The following is a 23,400-nucleotide window of genomic DNA, read 5'->3' as shown; positions in this document are numbered from 1 at the left end:
AGAGCAGTGATTATTTTTTCTTCTGAAAGCCGTCGCTACTGTAGTTGCAACACCTTAGCATTTTGTGTGGTCTAAAAATATAAATAACAAAGGGAAGGTGATGAGTACATGTTGAAAACAGTTCTGTATTTAGGATCACCTTTAAAGTTGGAGGCAGCTTCTGTCAGTAATCGGTGCTTTACTCTTTTCTTTATAGTAAACGACTCGTCTCTGTACCTGGGAAGAAACCGTGAGAGTGAAGAGCCACTAAGAGTGTTGCTGCGGACTGCTCATCTGTGCTGAAGCTCATGCTTTAAACACTTCAAAATGATATCCTTTAGTCCAATATCATTATCACAATGCATTACTGAAGTAGTGAAAAACACTGAGAAAGTGAAAGAAGAACAAAGACAGATCTCTCTCCCACAATGACTAGGAAGGTGACCTATCGAGTGATCCTGAGTTCCTGTGGGAGGGAGGAAATAAAAGGTGCAACATCATCTTGTGGAATGAAAGATGAAAGAAGAGAAAAAAGTCAGCTCATCCATCAGCACATGATCTCATACACACACACAATCACACACGTTTAAGACTCATTTAATCTACTCTCAAGATAAAAAAACACACACAAAAAAAAACAGTTCAATGAATAGATTAAAGGGGAAATTAAACGTCTGAAAATGAATCACAAAAACGGAAAGAGATATGGGCATGAAGAGTTTAGATGAAGTCTGTTCGAGGATGTTTTTACGAGACGATCCGTGCTGAATACGTCGAGACAGCCTGCTGAGCTGATCTGCATACACTGTGCTGGCCAGAGCTTCAGAGACGCACGAGATGAAGTCCAGAAGAAAATTTTAACAAACTGCAGCCTCAGAAAAACTGTGTGTGGACATGTGTGTATACATATGTGTGTATGTGTGTGCATATGTGTTAATAGACTGATTGATAATATACCTGGTTGATCATGAACATTTAATTATTAGCTTCATGCCATGCTTAAAATTTGTCCATGATGATGCTAACTTGTGTAGAAGCCAATGAGTTGAGTGAGTGAGTTTGAGTCCATTCAATGAGTCAGTGTTAACCTGCCTGGCATTTTCAATAGATTCTTGGCTCAGGAAAAGATGCTATGCAGGCATTTCACAACAACAAAAATACTTTGAAACTCCTCATTATTCACAAAACAGAGTAAATGATTAGTTTAAATGTCTTAACATAAGCCTATATTTAATTTCACTCATTTCAGCTATACTTTGCATTTATACTGGCAGATATTTTATTCTATGTTAAGGTTCATTCCATAATTTACTAAATCCTTGTTTTTTTCTCTTTTGTTTTGGTATGTTCCCCCGTGTGTATGTGTGAGTAAACCTCATGTTTGTGTAGTGTTTGTGTGTATCAGTGTATCCGGGCATACTAGTGTCAGTTTGCGACAGCTTTTTTATCTACATACTTGAAGCACGATTCCTCCTGGGCAACACAAGGATACTTCATTCATTTTTGCCTCTTTTCTCCCTCTCGGATTAACGACATACAAACACGTGTTGAAAGAAACATAGAAAGAACCTGAAAAGATTAAAACCTTAAGGAGCCCCTGTGCATGCGCTATAGCCTTCACGGCAAGCCTAGTGCCTGTGGGTGGAGAACTCGAATGGAGACCAGGGCTAATCACCTCGGACACCAGATTTAAGAGGGTGGAGTAAAGGGTGTGCCCTCGTCGCTGGGCGTGGCTGTGTCGTCGCTTGGCTCCAGGCTGTCCTTTGGGCTCACGGTGCTGTCGGACGTGGGTGTGGGCTCATCTGCGGAAGGCGTAGTTTGGTGGTCTTCTTGCTGTCCATTAGGGGTGGCATCCAGCAACTCAGTTGGGGTCGGGGGTGGTGTATTGGAGATCGGATCCATTCTGGTGATCGGCAGAGAGGTGGGAACAGCAGCCACTATGGCCTGGACTCGTGTGCTCGAGTTCTGCAGAGGATCGCTCATGCCCACGCAGCGCCACTGCATGATGCTGGTGTCCTTGCCGCCTGTCGACACCAGGTGCCTATCGTTGTGCATGAAGCTAACGTTGGTCACGTGACTGCTGTGGGCACTGTACTTATGACTTGGGGCCTGTGATGAGAGAAGTTAAAATAAGTTCACTGTCCACTTTATTAGGAACACCTATACATTCATGTAATTATCCAATCAGCTGGTATCAATATTGCTATCAGAGGGCCTGAGGTGTTCCTAATAAAGTGGACGGTGAGTGCATGTACTGTGTGCTGTTGCATCAGTTCTGCTGAACTCAGATATAAAATAGGATTTTAAGACAAGATAGCAGTGTTTGCTCATTATGAGGCTTGTGTCTCACAAAGCTTAGCAAAATAATGAGAATCTACTTCGAGGTTTTTGGTTTAGTTGTTCGACTCGGTCATTTCGTACAGCTGACAGTCACTTACTGCAATTCACTGTCTCTCTACTCATACTCTGACAAGAACAGTAAAGCTGAACCTAACCTAACCTAACCTAACCTAACCTAACCCAGAGTCACAGCACTCCATCACCATCTACACTAGTTATTTACTGCTTATACCTCTGCCCTGTTGAATACTCAAATAAAACATATTTAGAGCAGCTTAGAGACAAATCTGTGTGAGTTCTGAGTGAGAAGGGGATGTGAAAGTTATAGTTATAACATGGGCATCTACTGTAATCTAAAGCTGTGCTAAAACACGACTGCCTGATTTGGGAACATTTATAGTGAAGACAATTTTATATAATTGACAGTGAATATGGTTAGATTATGGTTAGACACATAGCTCTTGTAGCATCTGTTCTGGCACTGACCTTAGGTCTGGAGCAGGGGTACTGGAACAGATGCACCTTGCAGAAATCATCAGCCAGAGCGATGACTTTCCTGTTGTGAGATCTGACCAGAGCGTTGATGTCTGTTCCGTCAGAACCCTCGGGCCACACTCCTGTTCGACAACAACCACAAAACATCAGACGCATCCTCAGAGTCAGGGTCTATCACTGTTTACCACATGAGTGTAAACTTGAAAGATAGACACACACAGACACTCCTACACACTCAGATATGTACTTAAACAAGCATGCACTTTACATTTACAGGAGACTTTCACTTAGCTTGAATAACAAGTGCCACTTGCTTTAGAGCCTGTTTATTATTAAGCTACACCAAAGAACCCTGTATACAGAGTCTGGTCATTGGGGGACATTGGGGGACATTGGGGGAAGTCGTGGCCTAATGGTTAGAGAGTCTGACTCTTAAGACTCTCTGACTCTCTTGGAAGATGCTATTAGCGATTTCCTAGTCAGTAGAACTCCAAAGCCCACAATGCTCAAAAACTCATCATACTGACCAAAGACATGGAATCCCAGTACACATGTGTATGTGGCCCAGTCGATATCCTTACAATCAGAGCGGTTACGAATCAGCTTACAGCCATTTGGAATGTCCCCTGCAGGACAAAAACAGAAAAGAGAGAGAGAGAGAGAGAGAGAGAGAGAGAGAGAGAGAGAGAGAGAGAGAGAGAGAGAGAGAGAGAGAGAGAGACCGAGAGAAAGAACTGTATTGTATTTTAGGGTGCAATACTTTTGATTTTTTCTCTCTCTCTCGTGTGTGTGTGTGTGTGTGTGTGTGCTGTATGTGCATGTTCCTGTGGCTGCACACTCACAGTAGAGGATTTCATAGTCTCCTGAGTTGGACATAATGAACTTGTTGTCGGGGGACCAGTCAAGATGCGTAATGTAGCTGGAATGTCCCTGTAGGGAAAAAAAGAGGAAAAAAAAAATCAGATTGTGAGAAACAGAAATGAAAACGTATATGTCCATGAGCCAATGGCAACAGAGCTAATAGACTATATCTAAAAGAAAATGTTAATTCAAGTTATCGGTAGCTATTCATCTGCTTTTAAATTCAATTTCCTCTTTTTCCTGTTTTCTCAAGCTCAATTAGACAGAAAAAGCTGATGTGTTGCACACAAACCAGACAGAAACCCACAGACCAATCAGAGTAAGAGTCACTTATTCTCTAGGGCCTGCAAACACACCACAGAGCCACAAACACACACAAATGACAGACAGACTTTTATTTTGAGAAACAGTCAATCCCTGATTAGAGAGAACCTTGATTTGTTTCTTTTCCATACTCTTTGACTCGCTTAATTAAGTCTGCTTTCTATTTCATCATGTGCAAATATTCACACACACGCTGTACACACGGCACAAGCCACCAAGCCTGGGGCAAAAGCTGCTGGAGTCACACTGCACACACACACACACACACACACACACACACACACACACACACACACACACACACACACACACACACACACACACACACACACACACACACACACACTGCATCATTGAACTTAGTGTATGGGGTAAACAGCACTCAATCACCATCTACACTAACCCATGTCACCAACATCAGCATTCTGAATAACTCCAACCAGACCACTACGTCTTCCTCTGCCTGGCTCCCATCTGCACACATATCCGTGCCTTCCCCAGCCTCCACCCCGCAGTGCCAGACACAGTTTTAGTATGCAGCTGTTGTGCAGCTGTGCGGACCCCTCCATTTATTTACTGAACTAGTTTGATGTGTGTATACATCCTCTGGTGTGAATAAAGCCACAATGCCGATCCTTGCCACAATGTCTCTCTCTTTCCTCCACTCTGTCTCGCGAGAGCTTGCTTTGATGTATCCTTTGTCAGTGTTTCACTACATCTGCACACTTCCTTTCAACATCAGCAAAACATCCACATTACAGACTAGGACACACACACACACCCAATGACACTCCATACTGGTCAGCACTATGTAATGTATCTGTACTGTAGCATAGTGTATTGTCTGTCTGCAATCTCACCTGTCTTACTCTCTCTTTTATCTATTTTCAAGTCAAGTCAAGCAGCTTTTATTGTCAATTCAACCATATACAGCTGAAGCAACGTTCCTCAAGGACCATGGTGCTACATAAAACAACACAGAGCTACATAGAACCTTTATGGAACATTCCTGCACTGTTTGCATTAGGTTGCACACTATGTACTATTTTGTGGCTAGGATAACTTACAGTACTTTAAGTCTTTAACCATTTGTTGTTTTTATTGTGCACCATAGTTCTGGAGAAACGCTGTTTCATTTCACTATGTACGGGGTCAGCTATGTATGGTTAAAAAATGACAAGAAAAGCTTCTCAATTTGACCTGACAATATCATATCCATAACCTGTGATTAGAAAAGCACCAGACTGATACAGAGCATCTATATCAAACCAACACTGGTCTGAAATACTGGGTCACACTAACAGACTGTGTGTGGTGTTAGCCTTCTTTCTGCAATAGGCTTTAGAGTAATTAAACCTAAACAATCACCAGCAATACTAATGCTTTTAATCATTAACCCTTATGCATCAAAAAACCTTGAATTATTCTTCAGACATAACCAAAGCTCCTAAGGAAAAAGTAGTTCAGAAATCTGATCTTGCCATGACCTTGGCTCAGGGGTTAGTCATGACTGAACATCATCTTGATCACTTTTCAACTGAGGGAAAAAAAACCAAGGATCTGATTTCACAGGTCATCCTGAGCTGCATGTCCAGGAATTCTAATCAGACTTCATATGGGTTTTGAGGCCAACTAGAAAATTTGTGTTGTTTGGACTGTAGAAAAATTTGATCTGAGTTTCCTTTTTCCTTAATTGAGTGAAGATTATGTGTTTGAACAGTAAGTGAAAAGGGTGAGAGAGAAGATGCTGGTGGAAAAAAACAGTGAGAAAGAAAACAGGTCAAACAGAGGTGCGATTCATAACGTTCTTTCGAGTTCCGTCCCAGTGAGATGTGAAGCAGGTCACGGCCGATACAGTATCACGCTCCATAAACGCTCACCTCGACCGAGCCTCTCCTGACCTTTCCAAATCTACCAATAACATTCTGCTGTAGTGCATCTGATGTACGTATTACTGACAGCAAAAGCAACACTGCTCCTGGTAGCTCTACATCTCAGCAAACAGTATTAATCACAAGTATATATCTATCAGCGCTTTTCAGCTCTGACTCTGCCTGTCTCGCCGACTTTCTCTCACTCACACGCTCACATACATCCCCTAGCATTAAGACGTCAGATGTTACGGCACCTGAGGGAGAAATACAATGACCGCAGTAAAGCTCAAGTCCCCTAGTGAAGGCAAATGGTCACAAGAAGGCACATAAATCCATTCACACACCTTGCTGACTTACACAAAAAGAGCTTCTCATTTATGCTTCTCTTTAAGGACTGAAAAAATATACATAAGCAAGAGACTCACAGAGCATTTTCCGTATCTGCTGTACTTGCGTCCGTTATCCGATACTGTGTAGAGGTAAATGAAGTTATCATGTGATCCCACTGCCAGCAGTGTACCATCTGGGGAGGGGAGGGGGGGGAAGAGATAGAAGGAAAGAGAAATGAGAAAAGAGCTTGTGATCCTCCACAGCTCAGGAGAATTCTCAACTCTGATTGGTCTGAATGTGGTGGTTCTTTATCTGTAATATCACGTCTCGTATAATAACTACGAACACAGAGGCTTCTATGGAGGACATCTCACCTAACCGGAAGGAATGTGTGTCATTGTTAGTTGTTATGTTTTGTGAGAAGTTTATTTAACATTTAACATGTTTACATGGAGACATCAGTGTCAATGCTCGTGTAACAGCTGTAACTAACATTTGTGACAAAATGTGGCAAAATCCTCAAAATGCAAGACTTGGTTTTTATTAGTTGTATTATTTGGTCTAATCAACCTACCGTGTCAGTATTTGATTATGTTCCTATAACAACATGCCTCAAGTGTTTTATGGCTTATATTAAAAAAAAAAATAAATCACTGCTTTAACAGTCAAATTCCTGCTTGAATTCTTTGATTAAATTCATTAAAGCAAACATAAATATTACTTTATAATATATTTAATAATTCCTAACATGTCAGATTTGTTTTGTTCAAATGTCCAGTAGAATCAGACTGAATCTCACTCTGAATAACCACTATAGACTACATAAGCTAGTGAACACCATTTGAGATTCTTTCTTGATCGATTGAAAAACATGCAATAAAGGACATGCATTTATTACGAGTGCTTTTTCGGAATCCAGCGCTCATGTGTCTTTCCCTAAACTTACTTTAGAAAAATAAACAGAACAAAGGATTTAAAAACATTCAAACAGTGAACTCATTCCGTCAGATGGGGTGTGTACAGAGTCTCACACACATTACAGACACTCACCCACAGTGTAGCGCATCACTGACAACTGCTCGTTGCCGTCTGTGTGGATGGCCACCAGGTCCCTAGTCTCAGCATCCAGAACGTACCACCTGTATGCGCACGCAAACACACGTACGCACGCGCACACACAAACACAGACAGGGGCAATGAGTGGACAATTAGAAACAGAAGACACACAAGCACAATGTTTTGAAGAGCACAAGCTGCAGATGAGAAGCAAATGCTGACTTACTTCCCTGAATGAGTGCCAATGGCAACCACAGCACCGCTAGGGTGGAAGTCGGCGCAGTGACCGTGCTCCTGCCAGAGATTATACAAATCATCATTATTACATTTATCATCTGTATCAAAGATGTGACACTCAAGGCCAAGGGGTTAAACACGCCCAGCTGTGGATTTAAACTTCAAAACAACGATGTGATGGCCTGAAGCATTTTCCACAAAGTCGCATCACTCAGCATCGAAACGCTGGTTAAAATCTAACATCTGTTGCTGTTGATGCAAGTCAGGTCCACGTCTAACAACAAGGATCCAGTGTGTCCTCAAGTCCAAAAATGGGTCCCGCGGTGCAGAGACCACAAATATGTAGAAAACAGAAATGGTAATAGAGCACGAAAGCAAGGAAGATGGGAGACTCGAGACATTAAATAAATCTGGAATGGGATGTTCAGCACGCTCATATGGGTCTGATGGTCAGATGTCTAGAAACTCTATTATAGCTTGTTTTTATAAACCAGTGTAATAAATTTTATCTCCTAATATTGCATGCAGCTGAACAGTTACAGCTAATGTTGCCTAATTGTCCTATTCTGAGTGAGAGAGAGAGAGAGAGAGAGAGAGAGAGAGAGAGAGAGAGTGTGTGTGTGTGTGTGTGTGTGTGTGTGTGTGTGTGTGTGTGTGTGTGTGTGTGTGTGTTTGTCTCTTACGTCCAGCAGTCTAGTCCATTCCAGTGAATGGTCCACTGAGTTCCACAGACACACCTGTCTGTCCTGCGCACAGGTGAGGAAAAGGTCTTTATATGGATGACTGGCCAAACCCCACAGCTCATCTGTGTGACCCTACAGGACAAGAAAGAGATAGAGATAGAAAGAGAGAGAGAGAGAGAGAGAGAGAGAGAGAGAGAGAGAGAGAGAGAGAGAGAGAGAGAGATGCAGATATAAGTGTGTGTGTTAAGCTGACAAATCCACAACTGCTACTGCTAATACCTTGCTGGAGCTCAATCGTTAAATGGTAGTTTGTGTATTTTGTGTCAAATATTTAGCATTGTGCAATTCAAGCGAAACATCTCAAGCAGCCTCCTTCCATATGAGGCACAGAGGCAGAACTGGCCGGCACCGAGAGTGTGTGGAATTCTTTCTCCAGTCTGTTTACACTAGTACAAAATAGCTTTCCAAAATATAAAAAAATAAATCGGCATTAATTCAGGGCCAGTGTGCTGTGGAAAATCACAGACCACGCCGCGTGCCTCTGAGGCGGATATGAGCTTCTGATTCATGTAAGTCTTTAGGGATTGCTACTCAAAGCATCTACACGTTTAGTCTCTACTGATGAAGCAGAACTCCACTGCTCTCAGTCTATATATCAAAGCCAGCTGTTTCCTCACAAAAAAAATGTGATGATCTCAATATTTTGAACTGAAAACACTACACATGAAATAAACTGAATATAATAAACAATATTATATCATTTAAATAATGTTTGGGGGCTGGAATATCATTCAAATGTCAATTCAGAGAATAATCAGTGATGCAAAAGCAAATGTTTCTAGATAAAAATAAATTAATTAATTAAAAAAAAGTGATGCCTCACCTGCACCTCCACCTGAAAGCCGTCATTAAAAGTTCCCCTCAGGACGAAGTTGCGTGACGTGCCCACGAGGAACTGCTCTCCCTTCCCCTCTGCGACGGCTCGAATGGTTCCGTATTGATCTGGAACCTAAAGGGACATGGAGAACAAAATCGGCGATGCTAACTTCGATTTTTTTCAGTGTTTCTTAAAGTTTAGTGGGAACTAACAAATAACAGAAACACATTTGTTTATATAAAAGCTTTTAAGCAGGTGTTTGAGATTTATTTTTTCTTTCCTCAAAAGGCTGTGCATGTGGGTCTGTGTGAGAACATCGGGATGTGGTTATTAATCAGAGATCCCTCACTGAACGCTAACAGTCTTCATGTGTGTGCCTCGATGCCTGAGAGTTAGAATGGGATCATGGTGTCAGTGGCTCTGTCTCGTGGCCCACCTCGATGTCTCTCTCGGGGTTGAGGTTGTGGTCCCACAGGATGATCTTGTGGTCTTTACCTCCTCCGGTCAATAAGGTGCCGTTCCTCAGCTGACACAGTGTAAACACACTGCCATCGTGGGCCTTGATCTGACGGCTGATCTGAAATGCTCCAGAGAGACAGAGAAAGAAATAATCTGTAAACAGCAGCAGGAATCCGGCTGTGGTATCAGAAGTGTGTTTAATTTCAGTTTAAGGATCACTGACAGGAGAGGACACATTATGTAGTGAGACACACAGCGTCTGGGTCACACACAGATTTTATCTGTTCAAGACCCCAGTCTCTGTACTATGAAGTGCTCAGTAGGTGTTCCTACTACTGGTTGCCATGGTAATAAGGTTTATCACTGGGTAAAGCAACTAAAATTCAGTTTTAAATCAGTTTTCTTGCCGCTAAAATAAAACATTCTGGAGATGGAGTACACACACACACACACACACACACACACAAACACACACATACACACACAAACAAAGTGTTTTATCATAGTTTTACCACTCAAGCACTAAAATTGAAACCTTAAACATATGCAAAATCTCTATAACATAATGTTATAATGTTTTTGATGGTCAAACACTACTAAAAGAAGATGTCTATAAACAAAAATGTTTTGTTGTTGTTGTTCAGTGGGATCTGATGTACAGCTCTGTGGAAATGTGTTCGGGAAGTGTGAGAGCACACACACACACACACACACACACACACACACACACATACACACACAAACACACACAAACACACACGCATGTCCTGCAGGGGGCACTGTGTTCAAAAACAGGACCTCCCACATAGTAGGGGGCACATAAAGACATGACTAATGTTTAATCTTGGCAGAAGGCCTCACTGCACCACTGTTGATCCAGTTCTGCAGCATGCCTCCAAAAACTATTAGCACATTACAGGAAGACAAGCAGAAGACCTGCAAACACACTCACACCCAAACAGTCACACAGCTTTGGTGTGTGTAAAAACGTGGGAGAAAGAGAGCATGTCAGAGAGACACAGACAGAGAAAAGGTGATACCTTTAAGTCCTTTGCCTGGTGGTGGGTCCGCTGTGCTGCGGGTCCAGATAAGCAGGACACCTCCTGAGTCTCCGGTCAGAATGTCACCGTTATCAAGGAAGGCCAGACACTGCACAAACTTGGGTTTTTCATATTTCTAAATAAAACACACACACACACACACACACACACACACACACACACACACACACACACACACACACACAGAGTTATTGCAAGCCCTTACACCTAGATACAACAGCTCACAAGGTTGAAAACATACACAATATGTGTTCCAGACTAAGTTGCCAGGTCTTAGCAAGATTATTAGAGCTCAGAAATTTGTTTCTAACAACAAGATTCATGGTTCATGATGAAGAAACCTACAAGGTCCATTTTAAATGTAAAAAAGTAGGAAAGAATAGGTACAGAAATCATTAAAAAGGAACCACAGCATGCACAAAATGGTGATTTTTGACACTCAGGAACTGAACCCTCAGTGATTGTTTCTATCAGAGTCACAAGAAACACACACAAAATCTTTTCTGTTATATTATGTCTTGTTCTATCTTGTTCAATTTGTCCATGTCTGGCCAAATTGTATTGTATGCCGAGAATTGTGTGTACTCGCATTTTTATTGCACTAAATGAGAGTCGTGTTACTGCTGAATCATATGAAAACCCAAACTTGTGCAATCTGATAAGGAGTGTTCCTTTATTAGAGCATGAATCATGAGGCTGTAGGTACTAATCTACATTTGTGTGTGTGTCCTCACCCCAAAGATGCCCTGCTTGCGAGCCAGAGAGTTGCCGCTCCACGTCCAGAAAAAGATGTGTGATTTGCCGCAGGTGACGATTGTGTTTGCGTCTGTTGGGTGGAACTCAACGGCTAAGACAACCTCGTTGGTGGTCTAAGGGGAGAGAGAGAGAGAGAGAGAGAGAGAGAGAGAGAGAGAGAGAGAGAGAGAGAGAGAGAGAGAGAAAGAAAGAGACAGAGAGAGATAGAAGGAGATAGGGAAAGAGGAAAGAGAGAGACAGAGAGACAGGGGGGGGGGGAGAGAGAGAGAGAGAGAGAGAGAGAGAGAGAGAGAGAGAGAGAGAGAGAGAGAGAGAGAGAGAGAGAACATTACATCTAGAAAGTGGATTACAGACATAATGGGTTGTGGGCAGAGGATGAGAGAAAGGAAAAGCCTAATTGCTGTGATTGAGCTGGTTAGAAAGGAGGCCACACTGATGTCATACAGTGCAATGAGGAAGCTATGAGAGTGAAGTGGAATAAAGAGGAAACAGCAGACAAACAACCGGAACAACAAAACCGACGATCGGAAAAAGACATTTAGTGGGAGATGGGCAAGATGACAAGTAGTTCCAGGATGACTGCGTACTGTAAATGCACTATTATTATTCCTCCATCATACCTTAATCTCAGCTATTTTGGACTTCTTCTGCCAGTCCCACACAGTCAGCATGTGCTCATTGGAGTCGTCCACCACACCGAGGTGGATGCCCGAGTCCTGAACACACACAAAGCACAACTGTAAGCTGACTACTCGAGCACTGATGCCATGTAGCAGCGTCACGTCAGGTCGCGTCAATACTGTGATTAGTCTTTAAGTCTTTTACAGGTCAAAAAAAAAAAAAAAGGTGAAAATAATCAAGAATACTGTCATTTAAAAAAAAATTAAATAGATAAATAGATACATTTTTTAAAAAATGAATAAATTAATAAACACACACACACACACACACACACACACACACACACACACACACACACACACACACACCACACACACACAGACCTCACACACAGAAGCAGGATCAAGTCTGTCATTTAAAGGTGAAAAATGAATGAAAAATGTAACAACAGCTAAAAACTCACTGCTTTAGAAAAAGCAAGGGATCCCACTCCTCTTTCAAAGGTGCCCAAGCCAACAATCTGCAGTGTTTGCAGAGTGACAGAGTCCCAAACTCTCACATGTGGCTGCAATGGCTGGAAGACAGCAAGACATAGAGAGAGAGTTTACGATTTTATTTGAAGTTCTGAATGGCTCGGTTTTCAAGTATAAGCAGAAAGTTATGTGCAGTAATGAAGGCGTTCACTGGTCCTGTAAGTATAAACCCTTCTATCCAACATTTGTAACACAATGTCACACCTACACTGTAACAAACCTGTAGAAAACAAAGCATGGCTTGTTACACACAGAAATGTGAGAAGGAGAACACGGCTCGATTTACCCTGCCGTCTTTGTCCACTCCTGCGATCTGTCCTGTAGCGATGCGGATCTTATCCGGGTGAACAGCGAGACTGACCAATACACAGAGCACAGATGTTAACGTACAATATACAACTGCAATAAAAAGCACAGTGACTTCACTAGGTAAAAAAAACTTTCATAAACAGATGGCAGGAAATGAGCAGAGGCATAATCTGAACACACAGGAACTGGATAAAAGGCTATTGGGTAGCGTTTGGTGAGTCAATGCGACTTTAATGTATATTTTGTACTCGATCGTCTTTGCTGTATAATAGTTTGAAATTGAAATGCAGCTCAGTTCAAAAGAAATAGGAAAATTCTCTAGGTTGAAGAAAAGGAAATGTTTCACTACGTAATCGCTTTGAGATGACTCGCTTCTGTGTCAGCAACCCAAATGACATTGAAACTATGTTTTAAGTTCAATTTAAAATAGTTAAACTAACTATCTTAAAAAAGAAAAATCATCTTTTCTTTTCCAGGAACAAATGATTCCTATTTCGAAACCTTAAATATCACTAAACTTTCAGAAAGGCACTGTGGGTTTGGGGGGGGAGTGGCCTGTTTGTGATTGGAGGGCGGAGCCTGGAGAAGTCAGTGGTAATGATGGTGACCTGTGTGGGATTACTGTAATGTGTGGTTTTTTTTCCATTTCACTGAGCAGGAGGGAATATTTTATTTTATTTTATATTTATTTGTTTGTTTGTTTGTTTGTTTATTTGGGGGGGGGGGGTGAGGAAGCTGAGCTGCATGGAGCCGTGCATGTGTATTGACGATGAGTTTCACTGATTGATTTTGTACGTTGCTCTGGATGAGGGCCGTCTGCCAAATGCCGTAAATGTAAATGAATGATTTTTACCAGAGGGCAAAAAAAAAAAAAACAATTTCTTTGTCATGACACACTTTCACCAAAGTAATGGTTAATGATTCCCATGAAATTAGACACACAATGCTTTGAAAGTTTGTCATTCATAAGTATTTCTGTTTTTACCTCGCTGACTAACACTGCGTTGTTTTTTCATCACATAAATGTTTATCTCGTCAAAATAAATGGTGATATCAAACCCATTTCTGCTCTCTGTGATGTCCCAAGTGCTTCTTCATGAACCACTAAAACTCTAAGGTTATCCAAACAGAAGTTAAAACCTCTCACACTGAAAGCCAACAGTGTCCTGACTCCTTTTATATAAGGCTTATGGCAGGAAATGTATTCAGGAGTGGATTTCATCCTGGTGAACTGGTTAAAAATGGGTGGAATATCTGTCTGCAGAAAGCACAGCAGCTATAACACAGAGCTAGGACAACTCACTTCCACAGCATCGCAAGCTGCTTAACATAGCGGACATTCACATCTTATTTCCGCTTACGTCTGCTTATCTTTCACCAGAAGATTTCAACCAGAACTTAAACTGGAGGAAACGTTATACACTGAATGCAATCAGGTGACTTGTGATTTATGTTCCACTCCATTTGGTTGATTGTATCTGTCTGTGTGTGTGTGTGTGTGTGTGTGTGTGTGTGTGTGTGTGTGTGTGTGTGTGTGTGTCTCACCATTTCACACAGTCAGTGTGCCCTAGGTAGTGACGCTGTGTTCGCTCTTCATAGTTGAACAGCACCACCACTGAGGCGATAAAATAGACGATCTCCCCAGTGGGCAACAAATACACGTTTGCCCTGCAGTCTCGGCCCCTGTAGCCGTATCTGACGTAAAGAGTCATGGAAGAAAAACAAACACGAAACAATAATGGCTTGCATTAACTGGTGTATCTTTTAACATGAGTGTTGTATTTCTTGGAAAACTTGATCAGCAGGTTTTGCTGCAAAGTAACCCCAACATAAATAATCATTATTATTATTAGTCAGGTGTGTGGCATTCTGGGTAAACCGGTCAGATAGCACTATTTTAAAGTTGTTGTTTTTTAAGTAGTTTTAAGTTCATGCTAAACATGCACCACTTAAATCTACTGATGGAAAAACATTGCAGTTTAGCAATGAAGTACAGTACAGGTTTGTAATTATTTTCACCTTGTGTCTCATCTCTGAGGTAAATTTCTATCAATCAGTCGACTGTTCACTACTCTGTCGATTACGCATGATCGCTTTCTTTCGCTAGGGTATTGATTCGATGCAAAACTCTCTCCACCGTTATCAGTACAGTGAATGTAAGAATTAGTGTCTTGACGTTTTGACAGCCAGTATATGATTACATGCTGAAATGCTTGTCTCTTTCGCAACAGCATGTAGCTCTCCAGCACCTGGATCAAAGTGTGATGTCTAAAAATATCACTGCCTCAAGACACCGCCGTAGTTTTTAAGAGTCCCCCCCCCCATTCCACTACATGTATGTACAATTTTTTTTACTGTTTCAATGTGTTTATTAAAAAATAAAAAATGTCAGTAGTAAAATAATCACAGCACGATCATGTCAGACACTTTCATCATTCATGTCAAATCAATAGAGATCATGAGCAAGTGGGAAGTGGAAAGGTCCTGAGTTGAAATCCAAGGGCCACCAAGCCGCCAGACCTGGGCCCCTGAGCAGGGCCCTAAGACATTAATTGCTCAGCTGTAAGTTGCTCTGGATGAGAGCGTCTGCCAAATGACGTTAATGTAAATGTAGCAGCAACAGGATAACAGACTTTTATAGACAATATGGTATGTGCTGTGTGCAAACTCCACCATAATCCGATTTAAATTAAAATCAAATTTGCAGCAGATTTTCAGGCAGATTACGGCCAAGACGTGTTGTGTGATAGCCAAAGCCCTCCTCTGTGCATGAGTATGGCCAGCATGAAGAAGTATATGAAGAAGCTTGTGCTTGCAATTTAACCATAAATAAAAAAAAAGTTAAGAGATATACAGTAGTAGAGTTTTCTAGCCCTGTATGCTGTTTAATTTCTGTTTATTCCTTTTTTTCCCCTTCCTCCCTAAAACTTTTGCCTGTCACAATGTATTTATATATTATTGCTGTAATTAGAATACCTTTACTATTGTTGCCCATTGATGTATTGTGTCCCTGTAATTTGTATTGTAGTTGTTACTCTACAGTACAGGGCTGACACCTTCGTGTGATGTTTTGGTTATACCTAAAATGTCTGAACTGTTTGTATTTGTTAATAATAAAAAAAAGAAATCCTTTGGAGTTTTAGATGCATATACATTTCCATTTATTATTATTATTATTATTATTATTATTATTATTATTATTATTATTATTATTATTATTTCTGTATTAAATACTTTACGACCCTCAAAAAGATGTAACTATTTCATAAAATATCCAGGACAATCTTCCGAAGCTGCACACGTACATGTCGATGTATTCTGTTATGTGTCTTAGTTATTATTTATTGAAACAGGCGCTGCAGAACGTTCTGGAAAGGATACACCCACTCCAGCTTGAGTCTCTCAGAGGGAAGCTCAGTTCGCACGTCGTCGTAGTTCTCTATATCAGACGGGATGAACATGGTGATTGGTCGTCCGCGCATGAACATCTTGATATAGTCACCCTCTGTGGAAAGGTCACAAAAGCGGGGGGTCAAGCGGATTCTTATACAGTTGAGGCAATTCCCCTCGATTTAGCAGTGCGCTTTTACAGTCTAATCCAAAGTGTATGTGCAAAAACATCAAACCTGGGGGGGAAAAGTCAAAAAATGTATCTTTTAAATATCTTACTCTTCTATCGATAACCGTTTAAATAATCAGTGAGGAAGTTCGCTCAGCTCACATGCCCTTGATTCATTCGAAAAAATACAAGCAAATCAAAAGAACGATTTAGAGTCGTGCAGAAGGCCAAAGAAGCAGCGCATTAGATGTCCAAACTAGGCTGGGATTAAAGAGAAGGGAGGCAGAAGCATGAGTTAAGACAGAGGAAATGACAGAGTGGAGAAGAGGAGTGAGTCTGGGAGAGAGTTTCAGTGTGTTTTGTGGTATTCCTGCTTCACTTCTCCCACCAAGCTCTGTTCAGTTTTCCTCTTCTTGGGCTCAAACAGTATAAAGAAATAACCCCAATGATGCAATGATGTGTCTGAGAGGTTTATCAGGAACGTTCCAGAAAAAAATTCCCCATGTGAGGAGTTTAACGACATCGTCTCATGATAAAGCTATGACCAGTTCTTTGACTAATCGGATTTCAATGGCTAATTAATCACTTCTTTTTTTCAGTACCTCCAAAAATCTCTGATTTTGAAGAAATTAACACAAAATCAAGCAAACGCCAGGATATTCTGAGGAGTTTTCAAAACGTGTCATATATATATATATATATATATATATATATATATATATATATATATATATATATATATATATATATATACACACAGTATATACATATACACACACACACACACGCACACACATACACTCATATAAAACTCAAACCCTGGAGAAACGGTTCAGATTTCTCAATAGAGTAGATGGAAAACATACAGCTACATGTGAATCATTCGAGAAAGATGGAGAGATTGAGGAATATGTCAAGGTGAAAAACATTCTTGGTGCAAAAAAAAGAAAAAGAGAGAGCGGGAGAGTGAGAGTTGATCTTTCACTATAGATGTTACTAGAGAAGGTAATTAAGCGTCTAATTGTAATTTCAGTTTGTATGTTATATTTAGCCATGCCAAAAAAGCAGACTTAATTAAGGTGGAAAGTAAGTGACAGGTGTGTGTGTGTGTGTGTGTGTGTGTCCAGCCAAAAGCAAGAGGCGGTGAGAATAGGCTGGTTTTGACGGCTGCTTCTTTCTTGCAGGAGGAGAACGCTTACCTTGACTGTTTTTCTCACGAGTCGACATTTTGGCTGGTTATGAGACAGAAATAAGAGTGCTCAAAACAAACACGGGACGTTACACACCAAGAAGACAACAGCTATAATGATCTGACAAACAAAAGTGACAGCACGAGGAGGGTGTGGGTGTGGTGCTTGAAAAAAAGGAGAGAGAGAGAGACAGAGAGTGTGTGTGTGGGAGAGAGACAGAGAGAGAGAGAGAGAGAGAGAGAGAGAGAGAGAGAGAGAGAGACAGAGAGAGAGAGAAAGAAAGAAAGAAAGAAAGAAAGAAAAAGAAAGAACAAAAAAGAAATAGAGAGAGAGACAGAGAGACAGAAAGAGGGAGAGAGAGAGAGAAAGAAATAAAGAGAGAGAGAGAGAGAGAGAGAGAGAGAGAGAGAGAGAGAGAGAGAGAGAGAGAGAGAGAGAAAGAAAGAAAGAAAGAAAGAAAGAAAGAAAGAAAGAGAGCTTTACCTTGGCTGATAACTGGATCTCTGTGTCTGGGGATGGATAAGAGAATGGTGTTAAATGGGATTCTTTATGGACGTAATAGCTGCTTTAAGGAGATGTTACTAAGACACATTACTAACTTCTCTGAATTCTTCACAACTTTGGCCAGCAGTTTGGAAGTGGAGGCGGCTTTCACCAGCTTGTTCCTGTTCTCCTCGCCGCTCTCCCATGTGGTGCTCTGTGAGCGCTCCATTCCTCCACTACGCTTTGCACTGTGGCCCCTGGCGATGAAACAGAGAACACACTCGAGTCTCACTTTTGCACAAAACAGGGGGGGCAAGAGGAGGAGGAGGAGGAGGAGGAAAAGGAGCAGAGAGCATTTGTTAGAATTTAGTGGAAAGGCTTGCGAAGATCAGAGGACAGCTTTCTACAGATTGGTATAAAAAATCTCCACAGATTAGAATGGACTGGTTGTTGTTTTGAATCAACTGGTTGTCAGATTCGGTTTAATTTACAGCACTAATACAGCCAGCCTCCGTGTGTACAAGCCTTTCCTAGTCTTTGGTTGATCTTAAACCTGAAATAACGCCTTCTCGATGAAGGCCACAGTGAGAGTTATGCGGCTCTGTGGAAAAAAACAGTCTGTGCATGCGGTAGGCCAAGCGTAAAGAGTAAGCAGACCCCACTCGTTGGTTAGTCAGTCCCTCCAGAGGTTATTTATGTGACTGCTGTGGTTACAAATTCAAAAATTGAACTAAAACTAGTAAGTAAACTACTTGACCTGGGTTCGTCTATATATGTAATTACTTTCCGTACTTAGCTGTGCTCATGATATGATCGACATTCACGAGTTGAACGTTTTGGCTGAACGTCACACAAAACATCTTGGGCCACAATCTGCGGAAAATTTCAAGCTGCTTTGATTTTTGCTGCGTTTGCTCCTATTCTGTGTTCAGTTCTGTGCTTGAGAAATCACAACATCCTGGAGGGACTGGTTAGTATACACACAAGTTACCTAATAGGAGAATTCCAACCCCAATCGTTTGGTATAATGGCCAAAATGTAAAAGGCATATAGTCGGTCGAGAAGACAGAGAAAAAGCAAATAAGTAAAGAGACGTCCCTCGGAGAGGAAAAACAGGACCGAGCTAAAATTGGGAAGGAAAGAGTCAGGAGAAGAGAAATCCTCATGCTCAGCCGTGCTTAAGGAGAAAAAGTCAATATCGGTGAAAGTGTCCTGAGCTCTGGATCACTCCAAGACCTCCATTCAGCACGTCTACACTACTGACTCAAAGTCCGTCATCGACCTAAAAGCGCTCCTATTGTTTTTGGACAACCAATCACAGTCCTCACAAGAATGGGTCAAACCTAACAACAGGTTTAGCCCTGACTCCTCTCTAAAATAAAAGTTTTTATATTTTCTTTACTCAGAGGTGCTCTGCTATCAGTCCTGAATCACGTGTACGCTAAGATTCCTAGTTCAAAATGTTTAATCTAAATGAAAAGCTCTCCGAGATCATGCTTAGACTCTTTATGAATAGGGGCCCAGAACTTTTGCATGTAAATTCGGTGAAACAAACTGTCCTTAATGACAAAAATTTCTGCATAAAATCTCTTTTATAGTCTTTAAGGACAAACGGGTTGGACGTAAGCTGTTTATAGGTTTGCAACCTCGTGTTAAAATGTGTGTAAGAATCCCAGTAATGTCTTATGATTACAAATGAAGTTTCACTCTTTCGCTCTCTGTAATTATTGTGTACTCTGGGGCTTCAATTATAACTAGTGGAGCAAGAGTTTGCATGTAAACATGTCTGTGGTCGGAGGTATTTAGAAGGAGCCACGCGAGATCCACTGCTTGCGTGCACACACACACACACACACAGTAACTAGTTCTAGTAAGGAACATCATCAAACAAACAAACACTTCTCCCTGTTAACCTTGAGCAAGAACGAAGCAGAAAACAGAAAAGGGATTTTGCTTCAGGCTTCAGCAGATCAGACATGCTTCCCAGTCGTCTTGACTTCCACTTCAGCGAGACACAGTGACAGTGAAGTGCATCTTTACAACAAGCTGCTTCTCATGCACAAGCAGAATAGAAAGGAACGTCTGCTTGACAGTATCCGAGGTTAAATAATAAAAGTTACGGCAATGAGCACTATGTGGTCCTGCAGCGGTTCCATAAAACCGCTCAGCCGTGTAGTAGTAATGTACTTGCATTAATGCGAGTGGAACACTCATAATCCGTATCTGCACAATAATACAATTGTTTGCAGATGCCTGGTCTGGATAATTCCCCTGGCCCAGGCTTTGAGTAATAATTTATTACCTGTGCAGTCACAAATCTATGGATCAGACCGTGAAACTAATTTTAAGGAAGGGGCTAATTGTTTTCTCATGGCTTAGGCTAACTGGATTAGACAAGCTGCCTGGCTAGTATGAAGATCTCAGCAAAACTGGCAGTGGGATTATTAAATACATGCTGAGCACAATGCCTGCGGTGTCAGAGCCCTACTTGAGCTAATGCATAAGCCTAATTGCCGGTTTCACATAGAGCTACGTTCCAAGATGACAAATGTCACATGAGAACTAACACTTGGTTATAGATCTGGATATCGTGCACCGATCTGGAGTACTGTTTCTGCTCTGAGATCAGATGTCTAATTAGCTTGGGGTGGAAGTCAATCCCACTGATTCCAGGCCTGCTGGATGCACTTTTGCATGTTTTCCTTCAGAGCCTATAACAATTACACGCTTGTCATAGTTTGTATTGACTGGACAGCTGCGACGACGTAGCCTGTTCCCTGAGCATGCTTTGTTTACTCGGTGGCGTGACATTAATCGGATTTCATTCACCGTCTTCAAATTCCAGCTGATCCGATATTTTATGTGTTTGGTATCTTCATTAGTAAACTGATGAAACTTGCAAAAGCCTGAGTATTAACTGTAATCCCTGACAGATTAGAACCTTTGGTATCTTTGTTTAAGGCTTTTGTGTAAGTCTGGACTACAAGCAAAGAAATCCATTGGTAGGAAGCGACAGATTGATTATGGGAAGCATGTCAGTGTCCCTTAGCCAAAGGTAAATGCAGAGTGAGAACGTTGCCAGAGCTTTGCAGTATGCTGTAAAATTGCTGCAATGGATGCTGGGAGGAACCTTTTGGCTGGGGAGAACCCCTTGCTCTCATGGGTGGCCCTCTGGGGCTGCAGGGGATGAGGGGAAGGGGGTTGGCTGGAAGGGGATGGTGCCTGTGGTGTGCTGGGTGTTGAAGGGGGTTTATCGTTAGCTTGTGGTGGTTCTTCCTTCTCCTTGATCTCCTCTAGCAGAGGCTTGTCTTTTTTCTTCTCCGTGCCGCTGCAAAACAGGCCAATCAGGTACAGAGCAGGTCATGTGACAGAATAAAAGGACAAGATTGAGGTTAAAGGGGCATAAACGTTCAAAAAATGATGCATTAGCAGGGAAAAACAACAACAATACAATAATACACTCAACAATTTCCTTCCTTTTTAGCATACATCAACAATTCCTGTGTAAATTGCAGAATGAGCAAAATTGGTGACACAAATAAGGAAGCTCCCAGGAAACAGAACTTCCAGGCCAAATATCTTACAGAACAGCTGGCAGGTTTACAGCGGTGGTAAATATCTACAAACCATGAACAGATTTTCAGTGAAATATTAAACAAACAGATAATTAGGAAGTCAGAGACCTGATATATAAATAAGAGATTAGAACTGGTATTTACAAGGGGGGAAAAAGGCATGACATGGCATGAATTCAGTACTGTGATCAGAACATTGTGTGCTTGGCTTTTTTTGTTAAGTTGAGGATTTATGCTCGCTTGTAAGTGTGCACTACCTTTTGGCTGCGGAGGACAGCGTCTCTTTCCTGGCTACGGACACGTTGGAGCTGCCTCGGTGAGATTTGAGGCCGCTGGAGCCACCGTTAGCGATACAGGACATGGAGAAAGCCTCGCGCAGCGGTGTCGAACCTGCGCAACAAATATGGAGACATATCCGTGTAATCTTACTGTCAAGCTGAAGAGATATTGCTCTGTAGGCGTATTTCACAACTGATTTAAACACTGGCACATTTCTCTGTTAAATCATTTCATGAGGAGCAGAAGAAACAAAGTCTTTATTTTTGCCACATATACATTACAACACAGTTAAATTCTCTCTCAGCATGTCCCATCTTTGGAGGTTGGGGTCAAAGCACAGGGTCAGCCATGATACAGCACCCCTGATACAGAGAGGGTTAAGGGCCTTGCTCAAGGGCCCAACAGTGACAGCTTGGCAGTGCTGGAGCTTGAACCTTAATCTGCCACCACTGCCCTTTCAAACAGAAGAAATGAATGGAGAACATGTACAAGGAAGATTGTGATGTAAGATGATTTGCAGTAGAGAAAAGGAGGACGGGGGGGAGGGAAGAGAGGTACAAATACGCAGGATAAAAGGCGGCTTAATAAGGACAGGATGCGGATGAGCTAATTGGATCGACGAGGAAGGGGTTAGGCCAGGAGAGGCTGAGCTAGAGAACTACTGTTCCTTAACGAAAGGAAAGGAGGAGAATAAGCTGGTCAGAGCACATTCTATTGCTCCCAAAGAATCAGATAACACTCAGGTCTGATGACAAATATCATCTTTAGAACATCCTGAGAAATATAATTCTGAACCTGAGCCACAATAAGGGATGGACATGTGTATGGGTTATTCTTTCAGTAAAATATTTAAAGTTTTTAATTCATTTAATGAAATGGAAACAAGGCTCGTCATGAACGAATCAACAGCTGGTCTTACACTTCTAGATAAATATAGGATTTGTTGCTTTTGGCACAAACAGAGAGAACAGAAACGCTGGGTACGAGATGAGTGTTCAGTAGCCTGTACACATGCCAGAAGCAAATCTCTGGATCTTGATGATAGGTGACAGCAGAGCTAAATGCTTTAATGAGCAAATCCAACCTCAGTATAACGTTCTTAGAGTAAGCTCTGACACCATTGCAGGAGTTTGCATCAGCCAGGCTATTTAAAACTCACTTTCAGTGACGTGCTCATGTAAAGGTCTGATTTAATTGCACTCAGCACTGCTCCACTCATCGGATTCTCACGTCTCTATTTTTTGACTTCACAGAGATGATTGTAATTATTGTGTGACTGTGCCATGTAATCTTTTTTAAGTAGACTTGGTTAATTATGTCTTCCTGAGGGGGATGTGTCTGTGTGTTTGTATATTTACACCCAATCAGAATATATGCAAGCAGTGTGTGTGTAAAGAACATGTGTAAGCAGTATGATGAAGCTCAGTGTGTGCACGCGTGAGTGTGTATTAGAGGGCTGCATTGGGATTGGGCTCCCGCGGGACCCAACGCAAATCTCACGGGAGCGGGCGGTTTCACT

General features: G+C 41.6%; 1 protein-coding gene across 5 annotated transcripts in view; it reads right to left on the bottom strand.

Moving 5' to 3' along the window:
* Positions 1–560: 560 nt before the first annotated feature.
* Positions 561–23,400, bottom strand: part of LOC113645027 (echinoderm microtubule-associated protein-like 4) — a 75,188-nt gene continuing 52,348 nt past the window's right edge. For 2 of the 5 annotated variants that reach the window (XM_027150309.2, XM_027150307.2), the window contains exons 3-24: positions 21,860–21,992; positions 21,158–21,355; positions 18,144–18,284; positions 18,028–18,053; positions 17,554–17,586; positions 16,177–16,300; positions 14,341–14,490; positions 12,773–12,842; positions 12,417–12,527; positions 11,953–12,048; positions 11,311–11,445; positions 10,556–10,691; positions 9,493–9,641; positions 9,063–9,188; positions 8,180–8,311; positions 7,486–7,553; positions 7,254–7,342; positions 6,299–6,396; positions 3,657–3,744; positions 3,342–3,440; positions 2,806–2,936; positions 561–2,088 (exon numbers count right to left, since the gene is read on the bottom strand). In XM_027150309.2, coding sequence (XP_027006110.1) covers positions 1,669–2,088; positions 2,806–2,936; positions 3,342–3,440; positions 3,657–3,744; positions 6,299–6,396; positions 7,254–7,342; positions 7,486–7,553; positions 8,180–8,311; positions 9,063–9,188; positions 9,493–9,641; positions 10,556–10,691; positions 11,311–11,445; positions 11,953–12,048; positions 12,417–12,527; positions 12,773–12,842; positions 14,341–14,490; positions 16,177–16,300; positions 17,554–17,586; positions 18,028–18,053; positions 18,144–18,284; positions 21,158–21,355; positions 21,860–21,992 — 2,753 coding nt within the window. In that variant the 3' untranslated portion in view covers positions 561–1,668. The remainder of the gene's footprint in view (positions 2,089–2,805; positions 2,937–3,341; positions 3,441–3,656; positions 3,745–6,298; positions 6,397–7,253; positions 7,343–7,485; positions 7,554–8,179; positions 8,312–9,062; positions 9,189–9,492; positions 9,642–10,555; positions 10,692–11,310; positions 11,446–11,952; positions 12,049–12,416; positions 12,528–12,772; positions 12,843–14,340; positions 14,491–16,176; positions 16,301–17,553; positions 17,587–18,027; positions 18,054–18,143; positions 18,285–21,157; positions 21,356–21,859; positions 21,993–23,400) is intronic. The other 3 variants (XM_027150311.2, XM_027150310.2, XM_027150308.2) reach the window with 2 other exon arrangements.

The sequence above is a fragment of the Tachysurus fulvidraco genome, chromosome 4, assembly GCF_022655615.1.
Source record: "Tachysurus fulvidraco isolate hzauxx_2018 chromosome 4, HZAU_PFXX_2.0, whole genome shotgun sequence".
NCBI classification, from domain to species: Eukaryota; Metazoa; Chordata; class Actinopteri; order Siluriformes; family Bagridae; genus Tachysurus; species Tachysurus fulvidraco.
Note: the sequence above shows the minus strand (reverse complement) of the source record. Positions and strands in the feature narration are given on the sequence as shown.